At 41.6% G+C, this 23182-nt stretch overlaps 1 protein-coding gene across 1 annotated transcript in view; it reads left to right on the forward strand.

The window, feature by feature from the left end:
• The window catches only part of LOC129832784 (nuclear GTPase SLIP-GC-like), a 39106-nt gene that overhangs the window by 10790 nt on the left and 5134 nt on the right, over nt 1-23182 (forward strand). Inside the window, exons 11-19 of the mRNA XM_055896782.1 lie at nt 1405-1571; nt 1676-1793; nt 4475-4583; nt 4829-4956; nt 5863-5947; nt 11548-11696; nt 11801-11877; nt 12052-12257; nt 13586-13836. Of these exons, the coding sequence (XP_055752757.1) occupies nt 1405-1571; nt 1676-1793; nt 4475-4583; nt 4829-4956; nt 5863-5947; nt 11548-11696; nt 11801-11877; nt 12052-12257; nt 13586-13836 (1290 nt within the window). The remainder of the gene's footprint in view (nt 1-1404; nt 1572-1675; nt 1794-4474; nt 4584-4828; nt 4957-5862; nt 5948-11547; nt 11697-11800; nt 11878-12051; nt 12258-13585; nt 13837-23182) is intronic.

Here is a 23182-nt window from a genome sequence, read left to right on the forward strand (position 1 = left end):
AAGCAAGGGGAACCACCACCAAGCAGCACCATGAAGACCAAGGAGCTCTCCAAACAGGTCAGGGACAAAGTTGTAGAGAAGTACAGATCAGGGTTGGGTTATAAAAAAATATAAAAAACTTTGACCATCCCACGGAGCACCATTAAATCCATTATTAAAAAAATGTAAAGAATATGGCACCACAACAGACCTGCCAAGAGAGGGCAGTCCACCAAAACTTACAGACCAGGCAAGGAGGGCATTAATCAGAGAGGCAACAAAGAGACCAAAGATAACCCTGAAGGAGCTGCAAAGTTCCACAGCAGAGATTGGAGTATCTGTCCATATGATCACTTTAAGCCATACACTCCACAGAGCTGGGCTTTATGGGAGAGTGGCTAGAAAAAAAGGCATTGCTTAAAGAAAAAAATAAGCAAACATATTTGGTGTTTGCCAAAAGGCATGTGGGAAACTCTCCAAACATATGGAAGAAGGTACTCTGGTCAGGTGAGACTAAAATTTAGCTTTTTGGCTATCAAGGAAAATGTCTGGCGCAAACCCAACACCTCTCATCACCCCGAGAACACCATCCCCACAGTGAAGCATGCTGGAGGCAGCATCATGCTGTGGGGATGTTTTTTATCGGCAGGGACTTTGAAACTGGTCAGAATTGAAAGAATGATGGATTGCACTAAATACAGGGAAATTCTTGAGGGTAACCTGTTTCAGTTTTCCAGAGATTTGAGACTGGGACAGAGGTTCCCCTTCCAGCAGGACAATGACCCTAAGCATACTGCTAAAGCAACACTCGAGTGGTTTAAGGGGAAACATTTAAATGTATTAGAATGGCCTAGTCAAACCCGATACCTCAATCCAATTGAGAATCTGTGGTATGACTTAAAGATTGTTGTATACCAGCGGAACCCATTAAACTTGAGGGAGCTGGAGCAGTTTTGCCTTGAAGAATGGACAAAAATCCCAGTGGCTAGATGTGCCAAGCTTATAGAGACATACCCCAAGGGACTTGCAGCTGTAATTGGTGGCTCCACAAAGTTATGACTTTGGGGGGGGGGGTGAATAGTTATGCATGCTCAAGTTTTTAGTTTTTTTGTTTTATTTCTTGTTTGTTTCACAGTAAAAAAATATTTTGCGTCTTCAAAGTGGTAGGCATGTTGTGTAAATCAAATGATACAACCCCCCCCCCAAAAAACATTTTAATTCCAGGTTGTAAGGCAATAAAATAGGAAAAATGCCAAGGGGGTGAATACTTTCGAAAGCCACTTGATATACATTTAATTACCGTGTGTTGAGTCTCTGGATTTTCACATTTCTCTGGCGATAGCATGCATTGGCTCCCACAGATATAGACTTGAATAATTCTATGCTGTTAAAAATATATATTTTTTATCATTTCTTTATTCCCAGAAAGGGAAAAAAGGCGGTGGGTATCAAATAATGAAGTCTTTATGCAATAATGGCGGTGTTCACAAACCAAAAGGGAAAAAGGAAAGGAGAAGAGGAATAAACCTTAATGAGAGTTTAGCCTCATGTATGATCAAGCTCATTGATGAAGAGTTTAAGATACATTTCCCGTAAGTCATTTAATCATTGTCAGTAAAAAACTAGATTTCTTTAAAGACAGGAATTCAATCAAATCTGGTAACTGTGCTTCTGATTTGGAAATATTGTTTTTCAGAAATGAGGGCAAACGTGGCCCAATCAGGGAGCAGATTGATCATTTCACCCTTGACACAAACAGCTTGGTTGGGGAGCACCTGGAAGTGTCACTGCATCTGACATTCCTCAAGACAGAGGTAAGACATTTTTTTTTTTTGAAAATGCAACACTGACATATCCCCCCTCCCCACACTCATACTGTCCTTTGCCTTCAGAGTATTCACACCCCTTGAATGTTTCACATTTTGTTGTGTAACTTTGTGGGATTAAAATATATTTTGTAATTTTTGGTCAATGATCTACACAAAATATTGAAAAGAACAATTCTAACGTTTTATAATGAAATCGGTGAAAAAAAAACACTTTTGATTAGATAAGTATTCAACCCCCTGAGTCAATACATGTTGGAATCACCTTTGTTAGCGATTACAGCTGTCAGTCTTTTGGGGTAAATCTCAAAGAGATTTGCACACCTGGATTGTTCAATTATTTGCTATACATTTTTGAACGGGGGTGCTGATACATTTTTTTTGCCAGCCTACAGTGCTAAATAAAGCACTGTGTTAAATAAATAATTATAAATTGCAGCACCTTCAGCACCCCTACTTCACACGGCTGCGGTTGATAATCATTGCTAGAAATCAATTTTCAATTCATGGCATCGATTTTTCAAGCAGATTTTAAGTTAAAACTAACTAGGCCACAGGAACATTCAACGTCGTCTTGGTAAACTACTCCAGTTTCCTGTTGAAAGGTGAATTTGTCACCCAGTGTCTTTTGGAAAGAAGACAACCAGGTTTTCCTCTAGGATTTTGCCTGTGTTTAGCTGTATTCACTTTATTTTCATCCCCAAAAAACTCCCTAGTCCTTTCCGATGATGTGATAAGGTGCGTCTCGGTGAGAGGTGTAGGAGTCAGGCGCAGGAGAGCAGGGATTTCTGAGAAGCGTGTTGAATATATAATTATATATACATAGTCGACCAATACAAAATTGGCACAGACGAAAATCCAAATCTACGCTCTCGAAGGAGCAGAAACTAGTGCCAACACACGGAGGAACAACCACAGTTCCGACACTACATACAAGTGCCTAAATAGTGAAAACAATACAGAAACTCGTGCCAACACACGGAGGAACAACCACAGTTCCGAAACTTAACTACACGTACGTAATAACGAAAACAAGAAACATCAAAAATAATTGCGCGCAAATACACACAAACTTAATCCCGCACGAATTAAGGCAGGCAACAGGTGCCCTATATACACACAGAAATAAATGCAATTGAAACCAGGTGTGAAACGGAACACAGACAAAACAACCAGAAAATGACAAATGGATCGGTGGCGGCTAGTAAACCGGCGACGCCGAGCGAACAGGGAGAGGAGTTACCTTCGATAGAAGTCGTGACAGATGAGCATACTCATAACATGATACAGCCACCACCATGTTTGAAAATATGAAGAGTGGTACTCAGTGATGTGTTGGATTTGCCTCAAACAAAACGCTTTGTATTCAAGACAAAATGTTAATTTCTTTGCCACAGTTTTTGTAGTATTACTTAAGTGCCTTGTTGCAAACAGGATGCATGTTTTGGATAATTTTTATTCTGTCCAGGCTTCCTCCTTTTTTCTTTGTCATTTAGGTTAGTATTGTAGAGTAACTATAACGTGGTTGATCTATCCTCAGTTCTCATATCAGAACTATTAAACAACCACTACATTTTTTTAAATCACCATTAGCCTCATAGTGAAATCCCCAAGCAGTTGTATTCCTCTCCGGCAATTGCGTTAGGAAGGACACCTTTATCCTTGTAGTGACTGGTTGTATTGATCACCCAAATTGTAATTCATAACTTCACAATGCTCATATACTTTTTTTTCTTCACACATCTACCAATAGGGGACCTTTGTGAAGCATTGAAAACACTCCCTGGTCTTTGTGGTTGAATCTGTGGTTGAAATTCACTATTTGATTGAGGGACCTTACAGATAATTGTGTGGGGTACAGAGATGAGTTAGTCATTCAAAATCATGTCAACCACTATTATTTAACGCATAGTAAGTCCATGCAACTTATGTGATTTTTACTCTAGAACTTACGTAGGCTTGCCATAACAAAGGGTTTGAATACTTATTGATATTTCAGCTTTCATTTTTTATTAAAGATGCAATATGCAGAAATGCCTCCACTATTTCCTGGTTGCTAAAATTCCAATAGTTTGCCTAACTTCAGTTTGTGACAAAACAAGCAGTAATTGTGTATAGAATCATTGTACCATCTAAAACCCTGTGAAATGTATTTTGAGCTGTTTGAAGCTAGTGGACAAAACCCAAAGTAAAAGACACAAAAAAACGTAAGCACAGGAAGCATAGAAATAGTACATGTAGAACCGATCTACCGCTTCTTGGACTTGCTTTCAATGAGAATGACAGATCTAACTCAAATTTCTATGTGAATTTGTTAGGTTCGTCCCGAAAAGTTAAATATTGCATCTTTAATTTAGAAAATGTTTTACAAACAAAATTCCACTGACTTTATTGGGTATTGTGTTTAGATCCGTGACACAAAATCTCATCTTAATATTTTTTTTTAGCAGTCTAACACAAAATGTGGAAAAGGTGAAGGGGTGTGAATACTTTCTGAAGGCACTGTACCTAACCCCCCCCAAAAAATGTTGTTGGGGGTTTGGGCAAAAAGTAAGCTTTTGGAGACAGTAGCCATTTAAACCAAACCAGACTGTAAACCACTTGTAATTTGGGTAAACTATGCCTTCAACTTAAAGGACTCTTCTTTAATATGTTTTTCTATCTGAAAGGAAACTGTGTTGAAGGCAAAACTAATCTGTGACCTCTGTGAGAAGAAAAAAAAAATCTACTCCACTTTAACCGAGTCAGTCAAGGACTCCATGCGTCGATGCTATATAAGTAAGTCTTAAAATAACAGATGTTTATGTTTAAAAAAAACATTATGTTACTTAGATTGATGCACCGGCACATCAATAGACTCTTTAGGATTAAAATGTATTATCTGAGATAAAGTATTGTGGCCTAGTCAAAAAATGGATAATGATATTTGGGAAGTAACACATTTTCAAAATTATTTAGAATGTATTAATAAAAGAATAACGTTTTACAATGGTTATGGAAACAATATGTTGACTGTTTGTTAGGGGCATCAGAGCATAAAGGAAAAGATTCTCTGAAAAGGATGAAAGATGAGCTACATCATCACATGAAGAATAACAACATTTTCCAGAAGGCCAAGGAAGATATGCTGGGTTGTTTAACCAACCTGAAGGTTTGACACATTCAGGGTCAGATTACCAAATGGGCATGCAGGGCCCAGATAGCAAAATGTGTAGAATTTCAGGAAATGAGCTTTAAAACTGCAATATTTTCACTTAGCTTCATGGACATTGGACAGTAGTTGTAGTAGTAGTAGTACAACAGTTTAATATATACATTTTGGCTGGACAGCTGACAAAATAGATCATCCCTAATTTTGTTATATAACCCACATTAGGTGCACAGATGTAATACTTTCAGTATTGTTTATCAGTTGGTACCACTTTAGTTCAAAGCTTTATAAAAGTGCTGATTCAAAAGCATTACCGTCATTTCTGAATCAGCCATGTATCAGAGTCATATGGATGGAGTTAAAAAAGGATTTGACGTGGTATATATAACATCTTTCTTTGCAGTAGCAACATCACAATACCATAAAAATACACTTTTACATAGATGTTCAAATGGAATGCTGCAAAATCTCTGCAAATCTCAAATAAATACATCCCCTGAAATAGCAGCATTTGACATGTATGTTAGTATTCAAATGAAGTACAGTTGTGTAATGTCTGTATATGTAACAACCCTTCAGTTTACACAGCAGACTGATTGATGTTTGCTAAAGGTAAATGTACTCAAGTGCTGTTGCTATTGTCATTTCTGCTTTCACACAGCAGGTTAGGGGTGCATTTTCAGATGGGTTTAGGTTAGTACTTCTCTTGGGATCTGCATGTTTCCACAGGTCACCATAGCAAATATGTTTGCACATGCTGAATTTAGATATTTGCGCCTTGAAAACAAACCAAAATACACGTAAGAAGCACCTAATTTATGAACTCCTGGTGCACAGCATTTAGACCAGGTTGTGGTAAAGTAGAATGTGAGAGTGGACTAAATAATAATGTCTGTCCTGTATTAGGAACACATCGTGATGCAGCTGAAGTGTAAACTACAAGAATCAATGGATCTCTCACTCAAGACCCCCAACAGTTCGTTCCTCCCAGGTACATGAAACAGACCAAATGCTGTCCAAAATAGGGGAGGGTTGTCAAACTTTGTGTTTTTTAGGGAAGATTGTGTGTTTAATTTATTGGGCACAGTGGAGGGTGGTGTATTTTTTCCCTGGTTTACGGTCTCTTTTTTGCACGTTTAACTATAGAATTTCTTCCTTTCTACCCAGATTTCCTCATCTGCTTGCATGCGCCTCTCCTATATCAATGTGTTTTGGTACTTCCCTTATGCACTGCACTTTATCGTGTGCTAACTTTTACTATACAACAGGTCAATATACCAGTCTATCTTGCACTCTATACACCATTCATACTGACATTAGTGGTAGATGGATTGTTTGTCCAGATTGGCGATATGTTAACTAGCAATCATACCACACATAAAAAACATTCAAAGCAGCAAACATTTTTTATATGAATCGACAATAACAAATAGGAATAGCTGATAAGCAGAGGAGAGACAAGGTGCATCATTGCGCATGAAATAACAGTGAAGACACACATGCAAAAAAAAAAAATTGCCCTTATTGATTTTGTTTAGGGACAGTACAATTGTCCTACTTAGACTAGCCTACAATAACACAATGCAATGAATAATTACATTCTTGTTTGCAAGCGAGTACAACATTCTAGCCTACTCTAGGCCGCAGTGAAAATGTCATTTGAATAATGGCACAAAATGATTTGGATCCGTTGTGGGTCTACTACTCAGTTTATAAGGTCTAGAAAGGCACAGTAGCAGGCCAGTCTGGCTGGATTTTTACTTCTGATACTGAATGCACTGTCTGTTGCAGTTCATCATTCCCCCAAATCTTCCTATAATAATGTGGTCACATGTGCTCCAAGCAGGCCCAGTTATTAAGGAAAGCTTAACACACACTGTCTCCTCTCCAATCTGAACGACTATTCCTCGCGCACCTAGAACCTAACGCTTCAATATAGCCTAAATATTGATAATTTAACTTTTTAAATGTATTACCTTTTATATATGTGGTAAATACAACCAGTCACAATGTTTATCTGATTAGGCTACTTCATAAGTCTCATGTAGGCATACGTACGTTCATCCCAAAATATAATTCCAGCATCCTCAACATGGCTAGACATTAACCAGGTTTCCATGTGTTAGGTTCTTATTTTTCAGAGTAAATAACTCATGGACACTAGAGAAGCTTTAACCAAGTTTAATTCTTAATTCTTCCCAAAATGTTCTGTACAGCTGTATTCAGACAGCAAAACATTTCTCACCATCACAGTTATATACATCCCACTTAAGACACTTCTCATTCTCTCCAATCCTTACGTCAAATGGTTCAACAGTAAAAGAGTAACAGGATACCAAACTCTCTTAAGGGAATATGTCCTCACCTCCTCCTTCACCTAATCCACAAATGTCCATCTGTTTTCCCTATATCAACACGTTGCTCTCCTCTCGTCCACCCAACACATTCCAAAGCCATTTGGCTTTCTACAGAGAACCCTTAACTTCTTTCACTCCTTAATATACTATGCGTCTGATATATCATGTCTTTAATATCTCAATGTTCAAAATGTCAAATCCAACACATGCAACCATTTCATGTGAGTAAAGTAGCCTACATGTCTGATAAAAAATGTCTACATGTCTGATAATTAAATCAATTATGACGAACTTCACAGGGTGGTGAAAGTGCACAGTGATGAGTTTGATGCTCCTTTCCAATAAATATCAAGGGTCTTATTCTGTTGACATGATGATCGATGCTTGGCTGCAATTTTACAAATAAAAATGATCTTGCACTTTTGTCCATAATAATCTCATCATGTTGTAGGCTATATCTGCACTGTATCTGCAAGCTGTTGGCTAGAGTACACGTGCCAAAACAAGAGTGGGCACATTCTCTATATCTACGCAATTTTTTTTGTGTCAAAACCATCAGTAAACCTGGAGTTGAATGCTTTGGAAACCCATTTAACTTGTCTTTTTTATTTGGTACATGGGAATTTAACAGCAAAAGTTTTTATTTTAAGTGCACTATGTATTTACACAGCCTTTTATCCACCACAAGTAAGTTTGATGGAAACACAACTCTGATGGGAAAATGCGCCAAGGATTCCCTTAGCTGTTAATTGCCAGCATTTGGCAACTAAAAATGTTAAAAGCCGATAAATAACAGTCCAAAATGACCAGGAGAGGCTGTCTATCAAAGCCTACACCCCGAATTTGTACATCAGCACTATTCTCTCATGCCTTGAGTGCACCTGCACCTGCTGCTGAGGTGAGAGAGAGCAACAGAGGAGCCTTAGCCTAGGCTACTGTTGATTGAGAAGATGGAAGCCTTTTTAATTGAAGCAAAACAGAAGTTTGAGGAAAATTTAAAAAGATGAGGTCATCTTTGAGAAGCATTTGATAGTCTTCCATATTGGCATTACCAGAGAATTTAAAACCTTTTTTGTAATAACATTGTATATGGGATTGATTTTAAGAAATTTGGCTTAATTAATTTGATTAATATTATGGTGTTCCTATTCCGAGAAAAACAAAAAACAAAACCCTCAGAGTTTCTGTTGGAATGAAATGGAAAATATAGTGCTGTACAACGTTACGGTCGGCAGTACAGTACTGGGATATTTAGCTAAAGAATCCCTGTGTCGTGCGGGCCGGGCACACAGGAGACCAGTTTACAATTGGCTCATTCATCCCTCTCCTCTCCCCTGTAACTATTCCCCAGGTCGTTGCTGCAAATGAGAACGTGTTCTCAGTCAACTGACCTGGTAAAATAACGGTAAAATAAATAAAATAAAAAGACCGGGGTCCTTGAAAATAAGATTTTGTTCTTAACTGATTTGCCTAGTTAAATTCAATCTGGAGTGCCTGCGCTCATAAATTCAGCGTATTGTCAGTTTGTAAATCCAGACCGTTTCGCTCTCGGAGCGCACACTGGACGTTCCGGCCATGGAGTAGGGTTGATTTGAGCATTCTGGCCTTACAACGGAAGTGAAGCACCCAAGATAATGTTGGTTAGCTTGCTAGCTACATCCAGACACAAATGAGACCACTCTGACCATTTTACTCACCCTAGCAGAGCTGGGTAGGCAGTTTGTGTTAACCAGAGCGTTGGTGACTGTAACTGTGCTGCTGGAAACAATTTCATTACGCTTTTTTGCCGAAGTTTACTGACACCGAACATACCGCACATTACACACAACAGCAAAACATAAAAGCCCATAGATGTAGCTATGTTAAAACATAAGGTGACCCCAGAAAGCTAGATGGAGATGTATAAATTAGATGTTGCATTCAGTCCTGCAGCAAATGTAAGGACCACAATGGAAATAAGTCCCCAACTTTATTGTGCAACCTGGTCACTTTTACAATTATATATATACACACACACACACACACAGTATATGTATTTTTTTAAATCTATTAATCCAAACTGAGCTGTAATGTGATGCTACTGGCGGCAGAGAAGTCAGGCGCAGGAGAGCGGAAACTGATTTACAACGGTCGTGTTTAATAACCATATACCGCTGTTGTCACGTTCTGACCTTAGATCCTTTTTTATGTCTTTTATTTTAGTTTGGTCAGGGCGTGAGTTGGGGTGGGCATTCTATGTTGTTTATCTATGTTTTGTTCTATGGTTATACTTGTGTTTGGCCTAGTATGGTTCCCAATCAGAGGCAGGTGTCAGTCGTTGTCTCTGATTGGGAGCCATATTTAGGTAGCCTGTTTTTCATTGGTTTTTGGTGGGTGGTTGTTTCCTGTGTCTGTACCATACGGGACTGTTTCGATTTTCGTTTTGTTCAGTCACTTTGTTATTTTGTATTTTTGTAGTGTTCAGTTTTATATATTAAAATGGACACTTACCACGCTGCACATTGGTCCGATATCTCTTACTCCTCGTCAGAAGAAGAGGAAAGTCGTTACAGCCGTCAACAGAATAATACAATAAATGGGTCAAACAAAACCCGTAAAATACCAGCATGTTGTGCACAAGCACTACAACAAACAATTACCGACAAGGACATGGGGGGAAACAGAGGGTTAAATACACATGTAATTGGAACCAGTGTGATGGAAGACAAGACAAAACCAATGGAAAATGAAAGTGGATCGGCGATGGCTAGAAGGTCGGTGACGTCGACCGCCGAACGCCGCCCGACCAAGGAGAGGGAACAACTTCGGCGGAAGTCGTGACATGAGCAGAGGCAATTTGATGAATGAATAGAGACATCTGGATTGTTTGGCTGCCTGCATAGGAGAACCGTTTTTGATTCCAAGAGGAACCGTTTTTGGTTCCACGTAGAACCCCTGGTTCCACGTAGAACCCTCTGTAGAATGGGTCCTACATGAAACCCAAAAGGGTTCTAGCTGGAACCAAAAAGGGTTCTTCAAAGGGTTATTTTACGGGGACAGCAGAAGAACCACTTTAGGTTTTAGAAAAAAAGGTGATAAGTGTGTGGGTAAGGCTACAAGGTAGGGAGGGATGTGTTCTGTTTGTCGAGACTGACAGTCTATTTATTGTGGTGTTGAAAACGTAAACCATGTCGGTATATTTTGTTTATTGGTTGTGTGGCGTAAAGACACAGAAACGTGTTGGTGGAAATATTTGTTGCATATACAGAATATTATAGAATTATAAATGGCGTAAAATGTTGAAAATCTGATTTCCCCCTAACTGATCATTGTCTACACCCGGCTGTGATCGTGAAGTAATGAAACAGACAGGGAGAGTGCGTTCCTCAGTGGTGGTCGGCGAACCGTCAACTGTCTGACCCATGGCATCGACTGTGCCACAAAAGCAAAGCAGATATCACGTTTATAAAAACAGGGTCTCTACCGTTATTTATTGGTTATAAACATGTTTTTGCATTAATTCTATAAAGGGCAAGCGTGTTGAATTTATTTTACAGTACAAGGGGAGGCTGATGTGAATTTTTTTGGACACCTTGAGTTGGACTGACAATCCATGACATCCACATAATAGTTTTAAACTAACAATTACAATGTGAGTGGAATATTTTAATTACTTAAATATTTATGTTAAAAACAGTTTTTCTCTGTTGGAATGGTATGGGCGTACCCGAACAACAGAATGGTGAAGGAGTATACCGTCATTAAAAATATTTACACTAGTAGAACCCTGATTGGCCATCTCATCCTCCTCCTGAGGAAATAGCAAGCATTTTTTAAGTTTGAGGTGTAAGTTTTGAAGTATTTTTTTCTCCAATTTATGCTTTAGCCACAAACACGAGTCTTGGTTGAATCAATAAAATGATTTGGGAATTTGTTAACAGGATATGCACTTTTAAAAGTGATATTTTCACTGGACAGTTACAAATATTTTAAAGATATATTTTAAAACAGCCACTACAAACTTCAGCTAACTTTAGCCAACACAAGCTAACAATCAATAGAAGTAATGGGGACATATGGGCATGTTTTGTTTTCTTAAATAGCAAAATCACCTTTAAGTAACATCAAACAAAATACAGAAATGACTGAGTTGATTTCAGGTGATTTGGCCACCATCTAACATTAATTAAGTTGTAAAATCCTGAACTTCTCCTTTAAAAGCTGATGCTTGTCCTAAATCCTTTCTCTTATGCAGATGTCACTGTAGAGTATAACAAGATGAAGATGTACTATGAGAAACTGATGGGTTGCTCTAGTACAGTACAAATCACTCCAAGACTGGATTTGCACACAAAAACTACCACATTTGAATCACAGTCTGGGAATAGAAGGAAGCGCGTGCAGGTATGTTTGTGGGGAGTTGATTAACCACATCTCAACCACAATTCAGTCTGAGAGTATTTGATCCCATGTGCTAGAGTTGACTGGTCTTCCTTTTTCTGTTACAGGTGTCAAAAAGTGTAACAATGTTAAATCCTGAGATTGTCAAAGACCTTCCAACACATAACCACAAGCCTACGTATAGGTAACTATTGATCACTGAAACGTCCACTGCTTTATCATGGCCTTTTCCTATGGTCATGTTTACCACTAATCAGTTCCACACATAATCTACAAAGACATTAAGTCAAGAGTGCTTGACTCTTGATTACATTTATTTATTTACAACTGTCACCTTTTCCCTTCATCTGCCTCGAAGGCTCCAATGCCCCAAGGCAGGTCTTTTCCAGTGCAGTTCCACTGGACTGGTGTTTCTGATGAAAGGGAAAGGAGATGTGGTTTACAAGGTGACTCAATGGGACAACAGCCTCCTGGGCTCCATAACACCAGCAGGACCCCTATTCAGCATTGACTGTCCTGAGCAGTCTGTCCGCCAACTGCATCTCCCACACTGTATGTGTGATGGTAAGTGATGCCTCACTGTATGTGTGATGGTATGTGATGCCTCACTGTATGTGTGATGGTAAGTGATGCATCACTGTATGGGTGATGGTAAGTGATGCATCACTGTATGTGTGATGGTAGGTGATGCATCACTGTATGTGTGATGGTATGTGATGCCTCACTGTATGTGTGATGGTAAGTGATGCATCACTGTATGGGTGATGGTAAGTGATGCATCACTGTATGGGTGATGGTAAGTGATGCCTCACTGTATGTGTGATGGTAAGTGATGCCTCACTGTATGTGTGATGGTAAGTGATGCCTCACTGTATGTGTGATGGTAAGTGATGCCTCACTGTATGTGTGATGGTAAGTGATGCCTAACTGTATGTGTGATGGTAAGTGATGCATCACTGTATGGGTGATGGTAAGTGATGCCTCACTGTATGTGTGATGGTAAGTGATGCGTCACTGTATGTGTGATGGTAAGTGATGCCTCACTGTATGGGTGATGGTAAGTGATGGATCACTGTATGTGTGATGGTAAGTGATGCATCACTGTATGTGTGATGGTAAGTGATGCCTCACTGTATGTGTGATGGTAAGTGATGCATCACTGTATGGGTGATGGTAAGTGATGCATCACTGTATGGGTGATGGTAAGTGATGCCTCACTGTATGTGTGATGGTAGTGATGCCTCACTGTATGTGTGATGGTAAGTGATGCCTCACTGTATGTGTGATGGTAAGTGATGCATCGCTGCATGTGTGATGGTAAGTGATGCCTCACTGTATGTGTGATGGTAGTGATGGATCACTGTATGTGTGATGGTAAGTGATGCCTCACTGTATGTGTGATGGTAAGTGATGCGTCACTGTATGTGTGATGGTAAGTGATGCCTCACTATATGTGTGATGGTAAGTGATGCCTCACTGTATGTGTGATGGTAAGTGATGCGGCACTGTATGTGTGATGGTAAGTAATGCCTGACTGTATGTGTGATGGTAAGTGATGCGTCACTGTATGTGTGATGGTAAGTGATGCGTCACTGTATGTGTGATGGTAGTGATGGATCACTGTATGTGTGATGGTAAGTGATGCGTCACTGTATGTGTGATGGTAAGTAATGCCTCACTGTATGTGTGATGGTAAGTGATTCCTCACTGTATGTGTGATGGTAAGTGATGCCTCACTGTATGTGTGATGGTAAGTGATGCATCATTTCTAATAATAAAATATTAAAATGGGTATGACATGACATGACACTACCACTGAATAATACATTCAATAATAATACATACTTTGGATTAGATTTACAGTCAATGAAAGCATTGTTCTTATTCTGCAGAGAAGGATGACAATTTGTCCATGGCCCATGTTACTGATGGCAACATGGAGATTGTTCAGCCACTCAAGACGACTGCTACACACGTGATTGTAAACGTCACACACCTCTCCCTCTTTGGCCTCATCAGGGATGTGTTCTCCTTCCTCCCGGTCCGAAGCCAGGTGCTGCTGTTCCTCAGACCACAAGGGAACAGACCCCAGAAGCACATACTGAATGTTATTTTGTTGCCCAGAAATGTGCCACTTTGTGAGGTAATATTAGCAGTCTCAATTAATTAATTCTGCACACTGTTTGAGGGACTGAAAATATCAGCCTACAGGGCTTTCAGAAATGATTCACACCCCTTGCCTTTTTCCCAGTTTTGTTGTCTTACAGACTTTATTTAAAATGGATTACATTGAGATTGTGTGTAGGCCAGTGACACTATACCCCATAATGTCAAAGTGGAAATATGTTTTAAGAAATTAACACTAATGAATGAAAATGTTTGTTTACCAGACTCTTACCCAGAGTGATGTACAGGAGCAATTAGGGTTAAATACCTAAATAAAAGTCACATTAGCAGATTTCTCACCCAGTCAGAGATTAGAACCAGTGACCTTTCGGTTAGAGACCCAACACTCTTATCCACTAGGCTACCTGCCACCCTGAGTTAGTAAGTGTTCAACCCCTTTGTTATGGCAAGCCACGAGTAAAACTGTGCATAACATGTCACATATTGCATGGATTTGTTTAATTACTACTTCTCTGCACCCCCAACACACTGTACACTTATTTGTAAGATTCCTCAGTCGAGTAGTGAATTTCAAACACAGATTCAACCACAAAGACCAGGGAGGTTTTCCAATACCTGGCAAAGAAGGGTACCTTTTCAAATCAATTTGTCACATGCACCCAATACAATGCTTGTAAGTAAGCATTTCACTGTAAGGTCTACACCTGTTGTATTGGGTGCACACGCTTTTTCAGTTCTGTCCACAAATGTTCGGCTTGCAAGCATCCTCCTTTTTCCTCCAAACATAACGATGGTCATCATGGCCAAACAGTTCTATCTGTTTCATCAGACCAGAGGACATTTCTCCAAAAAGTACGATCTTTGTCCCCATGTGCAGTTGCAAACCTTAGTCTGGCTTTTTTAATGGCGGTTTTTGAGCGGTGGCTTCTGCCTTGCTGAGCGGCCTTTCAGGTTATGTCGATATAGGACTCGTTTTACTGTGGATATAGATACTTTGTACCCGTTTCCTCCAGCATCTTCACAAGGTCCTTTGCTGTTGTTCTGGGATTGATTTGCACTTCTCGCACCAAAGTACGTTCATCTCTAGGAGACAGAACGCGTCTCCTTCCTGAATGATATGATGGCTGCGTGGTCCCATGGTGTTTATTCTTGTGTACTATTGTTTGTACAGATTAACGTGGTACCTTCAGGCATTTGGAAAATGCTCCCAAGGATGAACCAGACTTGTGGAGGTCTACAATTTGTTTTCTGAGGTCTTGGCTGATTTCTTTTGATTTTCCAACGTTGTCAAGCAAAGAGGCACTGAGTTTGAAGGTAGGCCATGAAATACATCCACAGGTACACCTCCAATTGACTCAAATGATGTCTAGCAGAAGCCTTTAAAACCATGACATCATTTTCTGGCATTTTCCAAGCTGACCCACTGTAATCGTGATACAATGACATAATATTGGAGATAATAAGTGACATAATCTGTCTGTTAACAATTGTTGGAAAAATGACTTGTGTCATGCACAAAGTAGATGTCCTAACCGACTTGACAAAACTATAGTTTGTTAACAAGAAATTTGTGGAGTGGTTGAAAAACGAGTTTTAATGACTCCAACCTGTAAACTTCTGACTTCAACTGTAAATATATATACATAAAAATGAAAGTAAGAGATAAGCATAACAAATCAGTGCAGCAGTAAATAACAACAGCGGGGCTATATACAAGGGTCACCGGTGTCGAGGTAATTGAGGTAATATGTACATGTAGGTAGAATTATTAAAGTGACTATGCATAGATAATAACATAATAGCAGCAGCATATGGGGGGGGGGGGGGGGCAATGCAATGATGTACTGGGCCGTACGCACCACCCTCTGTGGTGCCTTGCGGTCGGCGGCCGAGCAGTTGTTATACCAGGCAGTGATGCAACCAGTCAGGATGCTCTCGATGGTGCAGCTGTAGAACTTTGAGGATCTGAAGACCCATGCCAAATCTTTTCAGTCTCCTGAGGGGGAACAGGTTTTGTCGAGCGACTGTCTTGGTGTGCTTGGACCATGTTAGTTTGTTGGTGATGTGGACACCAAGGAACATGAAGCTCTCAACCTGCTTCACTACAGCCCCGTTGATGAGAATGGGGGCGTGCTCTGTCCTCCTTTTCCTGTAGTCCACAACCATCTCCGTTGTCTTGATCATGTTGAGGGAGAGATTGTTGTCCTTGCACCACACGGTCAGGTCTCTGACCTCCCTATAGGCTGTCTAATCATTGTCGGTGATCCGCCACGCTGAGCCTCAACATGGGGGCCCCTCAGGGGTGCGTGCTCAGTCCACTCCTGTACTCCCTGTTCACTCATGACTGAGGTAAAACTGATTTAACCTGTTTGGGCTGCAAGCCCGACACCGGTACAATTATGACAACATCCAGCTCAAAGTGCAGGGCGCGAAATTCAAAAGCTATTTTTTTTTAAATATTTAACTTTCACACATTAACAAGTCCAAGACACCAGATGAAAGATACACTTCTTGTGAATCAAGCCAACATGTCCGATTTTTAATTTTTTTTACAGGGAAGACAAAATATGTAAATCTATTAGCTAACCACGTTAGCAAATGACACCACTTTTCTAACTCCATCAGTTTCTTACTCCATCAGGTGCTATCACAAATTTGACCAAATAAAGATATAAATAGCCACTAACCAAGAAACAAATTCATCAGATGACAGTCTGATAACATATTTATTGTATAGCATATTTTTTTTCAAAAAATTTGCATATTTCAGGTATAAACCATATTTTACATTTCAGCTACAATCAGAAATTGTACCGAAAGCAGCCATAATATTTACAGACACCAACGTCAAATAGCTAATTACTCATCATAAAACATTTCTGAAAAATTCATAGTGTGCAGCAATTGAAAGACAGGCATCTTGTGATTCCAAACAATATTTCCGATTTATAAAATGTTTTACAGCAAAAACAAAATGTATCGCTATATTAGCGTAGCCACAATAGAGATAAACATTTGGGCGCCCACGACCCGTTCACATGCACGACAGATATATGAAATAACATCATAAAATTGGGTCTTACTTTTTATTTATTTTTTATTTTTTTTCACCTTTATTTAACCAGGTAGGCTAGTTGAGAACAAGTTCTCATTTGCAACTGCGACCTGGCCAAGATAAAGCATAGCAGTGTGAACAGACAACAACACAGAGTTACACATGGAGTAAACAATAGACAAGTCAATAACATGGTAGAAAAAAGAGAATCTATATACAATGTGTGCAAAAGGCATGAGGTAGGCAATAAATCGAATAATTACAATTTAGCAGATTAACACTGGAGTGATAAATCATCAGATGATCATGTGCAAGAAGAGATACTGGTGTGCAAAAGAGCAGAAAAGTAAATAAATAAAAGCAGTATGGGGGTGAGGTAGGTAAATTGGGTGGGTAGTTTACAGATGGACTATGTACAGCTGCAGCGATCGGTTAGCTGCTCGGATAGCAGATTTTTAAAGTTGTTGAGGGAGATAAAAGTCTCCAACTTCAGAGATTTTTGCAATTCGTTCCAGTCGCAGGCAGCAGAGAACTGGAAGGAAAGGCGTCCAAATGAGGTTTTGGCTTTAGGGATGATCAGTGAGATACACCTGCTGGAGCGCGTGCTACGGGTGGGTGTAGCCATCGTGACCAGTGAACTGAGATAAGGCGGCACTTTACCTAGCATAGCCTTGTAGATGACCTGGAGCCAGTGGGTCTGACGACGAACATGTAGCGAGGGCCAGCCGACTAGGGCATACAGGTCGCAGTGGTGGGTCGTATAAGGTGCTTTAGTAACAAAACGGATGGCACTGTGATAAACTGCATCCAGTTTGCTGAGTAGAGTATTGGAAGCTATTTTGTAGATGACATCGCCGAAGTCGAGGATCGGTAGGATAGTCAGTTTTACTAGGGTAAGTTTGGCGGCGTAAGTGAAGGAGGCTTTGTTCCGGAATAGAAAGCCGACTCTAGATTTGATTTTGGATTGGAGATGTTTGATATGAGTCTGGAAGGAGAGTTTGCAGTCTAGCCAGACACCTAGGTACTTATAGATGTCCACATATTCTAGGTCGGAACCGTCCAGGGTGGTGATGCTAGTCGGGCGTGCGGGTGCAGGCAGCGAACGGTTGAAAAGCATGCATTTGGTTTTACTAGCGTTTAAGAGCAGTTGGAGGCCACGGAAGGAGTGTTGTATGGCATTGAAGCTCGTTTGGAGGTTAGATAGCACAGTGTCCAGGGAAGGGCCGGAAGTATACAGAATGGTGTCGTCTGCGTAGAGGTGGATCAGGGAATCGCCCGCAGCAAGAGCAACATCATTGATGTATACAGAGAAAAGAGTCGGCCCGAGAATTGAACCCTGTGGTACCCCCATAGAGACTGCCAGAGGACCGGACAACATGCCCTCCGATTTGACACACTGAACTCTGTCTGCAAAGTAGTTGGTGAACCAGGCAAGGCAGTCATTAGAAAAACCGAGGCTATTGAGTCTGCCGATAAGAATATGGTGATTGACAGAGTCGAAAGCCTTGGCCAGGTCGATGAAGACGGCTGCACAGTAATGTCTTTTATCGATGGCGGTTATGACATCGTTTAGTACCTTGAGCGTGGCTGAGGTGCACCCGTGACCGGCTCGGAAACCGGATTGCACAGCGGAGAAGGTACGGTGGGATTCGAGATGGTCAGTGATCTGTTTGTTGACTTGGCTTTCGAAGACCTTAGCTAGGTAAGGCAGGATGGATATAGGTCTGTAACAATTTGGGTCCAGGGTGTCTCCCCCTTTGAAGAGGGGGATGACAGCGGCAGCTTTCCAATCCTTGGGGATCTCAGATGATACGAAGGAGAGGTTGAACAGGCTGGTAATAGGGGGTGCGACAATGGCGGCGGACAGTTTCAGAAATAGGGGGTCCAGATTGTCAAGCCCAGCTGATTTGTATGGGTCCAGGTTTTCCAGCTCTTTCAGAACATCTGCTATCTGGATATGGGTAAAGGAGAAGCTGGGGAGGCTTGGGCGAGTAGCAGCGGGGGGGGCGGGGCTGTTGGCCAAGGTTGGAGTCGCCAGGTGGAAGGCATGGCCAGCCATTGAGAAATGTTTGTTGAAGTTTTCGATTATCACGGACTTATCAGTGGTGACCGTGTTATCTAGCCTCAGTGCAGTGGGCAGCTGGGAGGAGGTGCTCTTGTTTTCCATGGACTTTACAGTATCCCAGAACCTTTTGGAGTTAGAGCTACAGGATGCAAATTTCTGCTTGAAAAAGCTGGCCTTTGCTTTCCTGACTGACTGCGTGTATTGGTTCCTGACTTCCCTGAACAGTTGCATATCACGGGGGCTCTTCGATGCTATTGCAGTTCGCCACAGGATGTTTTTGTGCTGGTCGAGGGCAGTCAGGTCTGGAGTGAACCAAGGGCTATATCTGTTCTTGGTTCTGCATTTTTTGAACGGAGCATGCTTGTCTAATATGGTGAGGAAGTAACTTTTAAAGAATGACCAGGCATCCTCAACTGACGGGATGAGGTCAATATCCTTCCAGGGTACCCGGGCCAGGTCGATTAGAAAGGCCTGCTCGCAGAAGTGTTTCAGGGAGCGTTTGACAGTGATGAGGGGTGGTCGTTTGACCATGGACCCGTGGCGGATACAGGCAATGAGGCAGTGATCGCTGAGATCTTGATTGAAGACAGCAGAGGTGTATTTGGAGGGCAAGTTGGTCAGGATAATGTCTATTAGGGTGCCCATGTTTACGGATTTAGGGTTGTACCTGGTGGGTTCCTTGATGATTTGTTTGAGATTGAGGGCATCAAGCTTAGATTGTAGGACTGCCGGGGTGTTAAGCATATCCCAGTTTAGGTCACCTAACAGAACAAACTCTGAAGCTAGATGGGGAGCGATCAATTCACAGATGGTGTCCAGGGCACAGCTGGGAGCTGAGGGGGGTCGGTAGCAGGCGGCAACAGTGAGAGACTTATTTCTGGAGAGATTAATTTTTAAAATTAGAAGTTCGAACTGTTTGGGCATAGACTTGGAAAGTATGACAGAACTTTGCAGGCTATCTCTGCAGTAGATTGCAACTCCTCCCCCTTTGGCAGTTCTATCTTGACGGAAAGTGTTATAGTTGGGTATGGAAATCTCAGAGTTTTTGGTGGCCTTCCTAAGCCAGGATTCAGACACGGCAAGGACATCAGGGTTGGCAGAGTGTGCTAAAGCGGTGAGTAAGGCAAACTTAGGGAGGAGGCTTCTGATGTTGACATGCATGAGGCCAAGGCTTTTTCGATCACAGAAGTCAACAAATGAGGGTGACTGGGGACATGCAGGGCCTGGGTTTATCTCCACATCACCCGAGGAACAGAGGAGTAGTAGGATGAGGGTGCGGCTAAAGGCTATCAAAACTGGTCGCCTAGAGCGTTGGGGACAAGGAATAAAAGGAGCAGATTTATGGGCGTGGTAGAATAGATTCTGGGCATAATGTGCAGACCAGGGTATGGTGGGGCACGGGTACAGCGGAGGCAAGCCCAGGCACTGGGTGATGATAAGAGAGGTTGTATCTCTGGACATGCTGGTCTCAATGGGTGAGGTCACCGCATGTGTGGGGGGTGGGACAAAGGAGGTATCAGAGGTACGGAGAGTGGAACTACGGGGTCCATTGCAAACCAAAACAATGATAACTAGCCTGAACAACAGTATGCAAGGCATATTGATATTTGAGAGAGACATACAATAAGGCATAAAGTGATTGCAGGTCATGATTGGGAGAGCTAGCTAAAACAGCAGGTGAGATAACAGCAGCTAGTCAGCTAACACAGCAACAGAAGGTAAAAATGGCGACGACTGGGCAGAGAGGGTCGGATTAACTACACACAGATCCTGAGTTAAGGCACAGAGCCGACAGATAAAACACAAATAAACAGAATGGAGTACCGTGAATTAATGGACAGTCAAGCAGGCATCAGCTATGTAGCCAAGTGATCATAGTGTCCAGGGGGCAGACGTAGATGGAGCAGTGAGGCCTCCACTAAGCTAGCACGCGTTTAAAGTTAGTAGCCCGGGGGGCTGGTCTGCTCAGACGGAGGGGGTCTGCTCAGACGGAGGCCGGTTGAGGGCACTGGTTAAGGGCACGTCTGCAAACCAGACGTGGTCGTGTCGACAGAGAATCCAAGCCGGATAGCGATGGCGAAAGAGAGGTTGTGAATTGTAGAATTGTGTTTGCTAACTGGTGCTAGCTTCCTGGCTGCGCTAGCTGCAAGATAAGCTAGCAGTTAGCAGACCGGGGCAGGCAAGTTAGCCTTTGGGGGACGTCGCGATGGGGGGGAAGTCTGTTTTTGCCTCTTCGTGCGGTGACGTCGATAGACCAGTCGTGGAATTAGTAGGGTTCCAGGTAGCTCTAGGTAGCTAACAGGCCTAGTAGGTTAGCAGAATGGGCCTTCAGCGGGCGTCACGCCTGAGGGGCCTGTTGGAGTCCCCGGGCAGATTATGTCGGTATTCCAGTCGTAGAGGATAGGCGGGGTTCGGTGCTCCGTACCGGCAGTAAATGGGTCCGGGTCTTGTAGCCCAGGAGTGGGCTTCAGTGGTAGCACAGGAGCCCTAGCCAATTAGCTTCAGGCTAATTGGTGCCTGCTCCGGTGCCTGCTCCGGGATGGAAACGCTAGCCAGGAGTGGTCACCCGGGATTGTGGTTAGCTAGTTGCGAAGATCCAGATGAAAATGTTCAGAGTTTGCGGTAGGAATCCGGGGATATGGAGAGAAATAGGTCCGTTATGCTCTGGTTTTAGTCACGTTGTTCGAACTAGCGAGAGCTTTCCGAGCTAAAGGTTAGCTGATGACCGCTAGCAATGGTTTGCTAACTGATAGCTGGTAGGCAGTTAGCTGGCTATCTTCAGTAGATGGATTCCAGATCAGAAGTAAATAGAAATACTTTAGAAAAAAGCAGATCCACGCCACATTGGGTGAGGCGGGTTGCAGGAGAGTATTTAGAAGTTGAGGTTTAAGAAAGTATTTTTAAAAGATATGCGAAGAAAAAGATGTAAAAAGATATATACAAGGGACACGGGACACGACAAGACAAAGACGTCTACACTGCTACGCCGTCTTGGAATTATGGCTGATCTTTCATCAGAATGTTGAAAAAGGTGTCCTCTGTCCAGATGAGTCGTTGTTTGGATTCAGAATGGCAAATATCCCTCTTCATTTAGCATTGCCAGTAGCCGAGTGTCACAAATCTCTCAGACGTAAACACAGTCAGACGACGGAACACTGTAAAACTCCCGAAAAAATTTCAATAATCTGATTAAACTATATTGAAAAAACATACATTACGATGATTTGTTCACATGTATCAAAAAAAATCAGAGCCAAGGAGTGTTGTCAGCAAAACAGAAGGCAATGCGAATGCCTTGTCGCGCGTTTCAAGGAACCGGAAGTGGACGGTCCTGTCAAAGAAATAGGTTCCCCTCCAACCCTGACCAAGATGAAGACAAAATTTCTCCTCTCACATCCTGTTGACACCCAGAGGCAGGCGTATGGAGTCTAAGTAGACTAATACGTGTCACTACCATGTATAGGCATCCTGTTGAAGAGAGCATATATTTCTGACATTCTACTTCCTGGTCAGGGAAAGTGCTGCCAAAGGAGATCTGTGTCACTCAGAGAAATAATTCCAACGCTTTTAGAAACTAGAGATTGTTTTCTATCCAATAGTAACAATAATATCCATATTGTACGAGCAAGAATTGAATACGAGGCCGCTTGAAATGGGCGCGATTTCACTGGCTACTCAACACTTTCCCCTGCAGCCATAAGAAGTTAACTTCTCTGCGCTACGAATCCCGTTAGCGGGATCACTTTCCTAAACAACCGCTGAATTGCAGGGCGCCAAATTCAAAAATATTACAAAAAAATATTTATAATCATGCAATCACAAGTGAAATATACCAAAACACAGCTTAGCTTGTTGTTAATCCACCTACCGTGTCAGATTTTGAAAATATGCTTTGCAGCGAAAGCAATCCAAGCTTTTGTGAGTTTATCAATCAATGCTAAAACAGCTAGCCCCAAATTAGCATGGTCACGAAAGTCAGAAAAGCAATAAAATGAATCGCTTACCTTTGATAATCTTCGGATGTTTGCACTCACGAGACTCCCAGTTACACAATAAATGTTCTTTTTGTTCGATAAATATTACTTTTATAACAAAAAACGCCATTTGGGTTGCATGTTATGTTCAGAAAACCAAAGCCTCGTTCCGTTTGACGAAAATACCAAAAAGTATCCGCAATGTTCGTAGAAACATGTCAAATGTTTTTTTATAATCAATCCTCAGGTTGTTTTTAACAAACATAAT

The sequence above is a fragment of the Salvelinus fontinalis genome, chromosome 34, assembly GCF_029448725.1.
Source record: "Salvelinus fontinalis isolate EN_2023a chromosome 34, ASM2944872v1, whole genome shotgun sequence".
NCBI lineage: Eukaryota > Metazoa > Chordata > Actinopteri > Salmoniformes > Salmonidae > Salvelinus > Salvelinus fontinalis.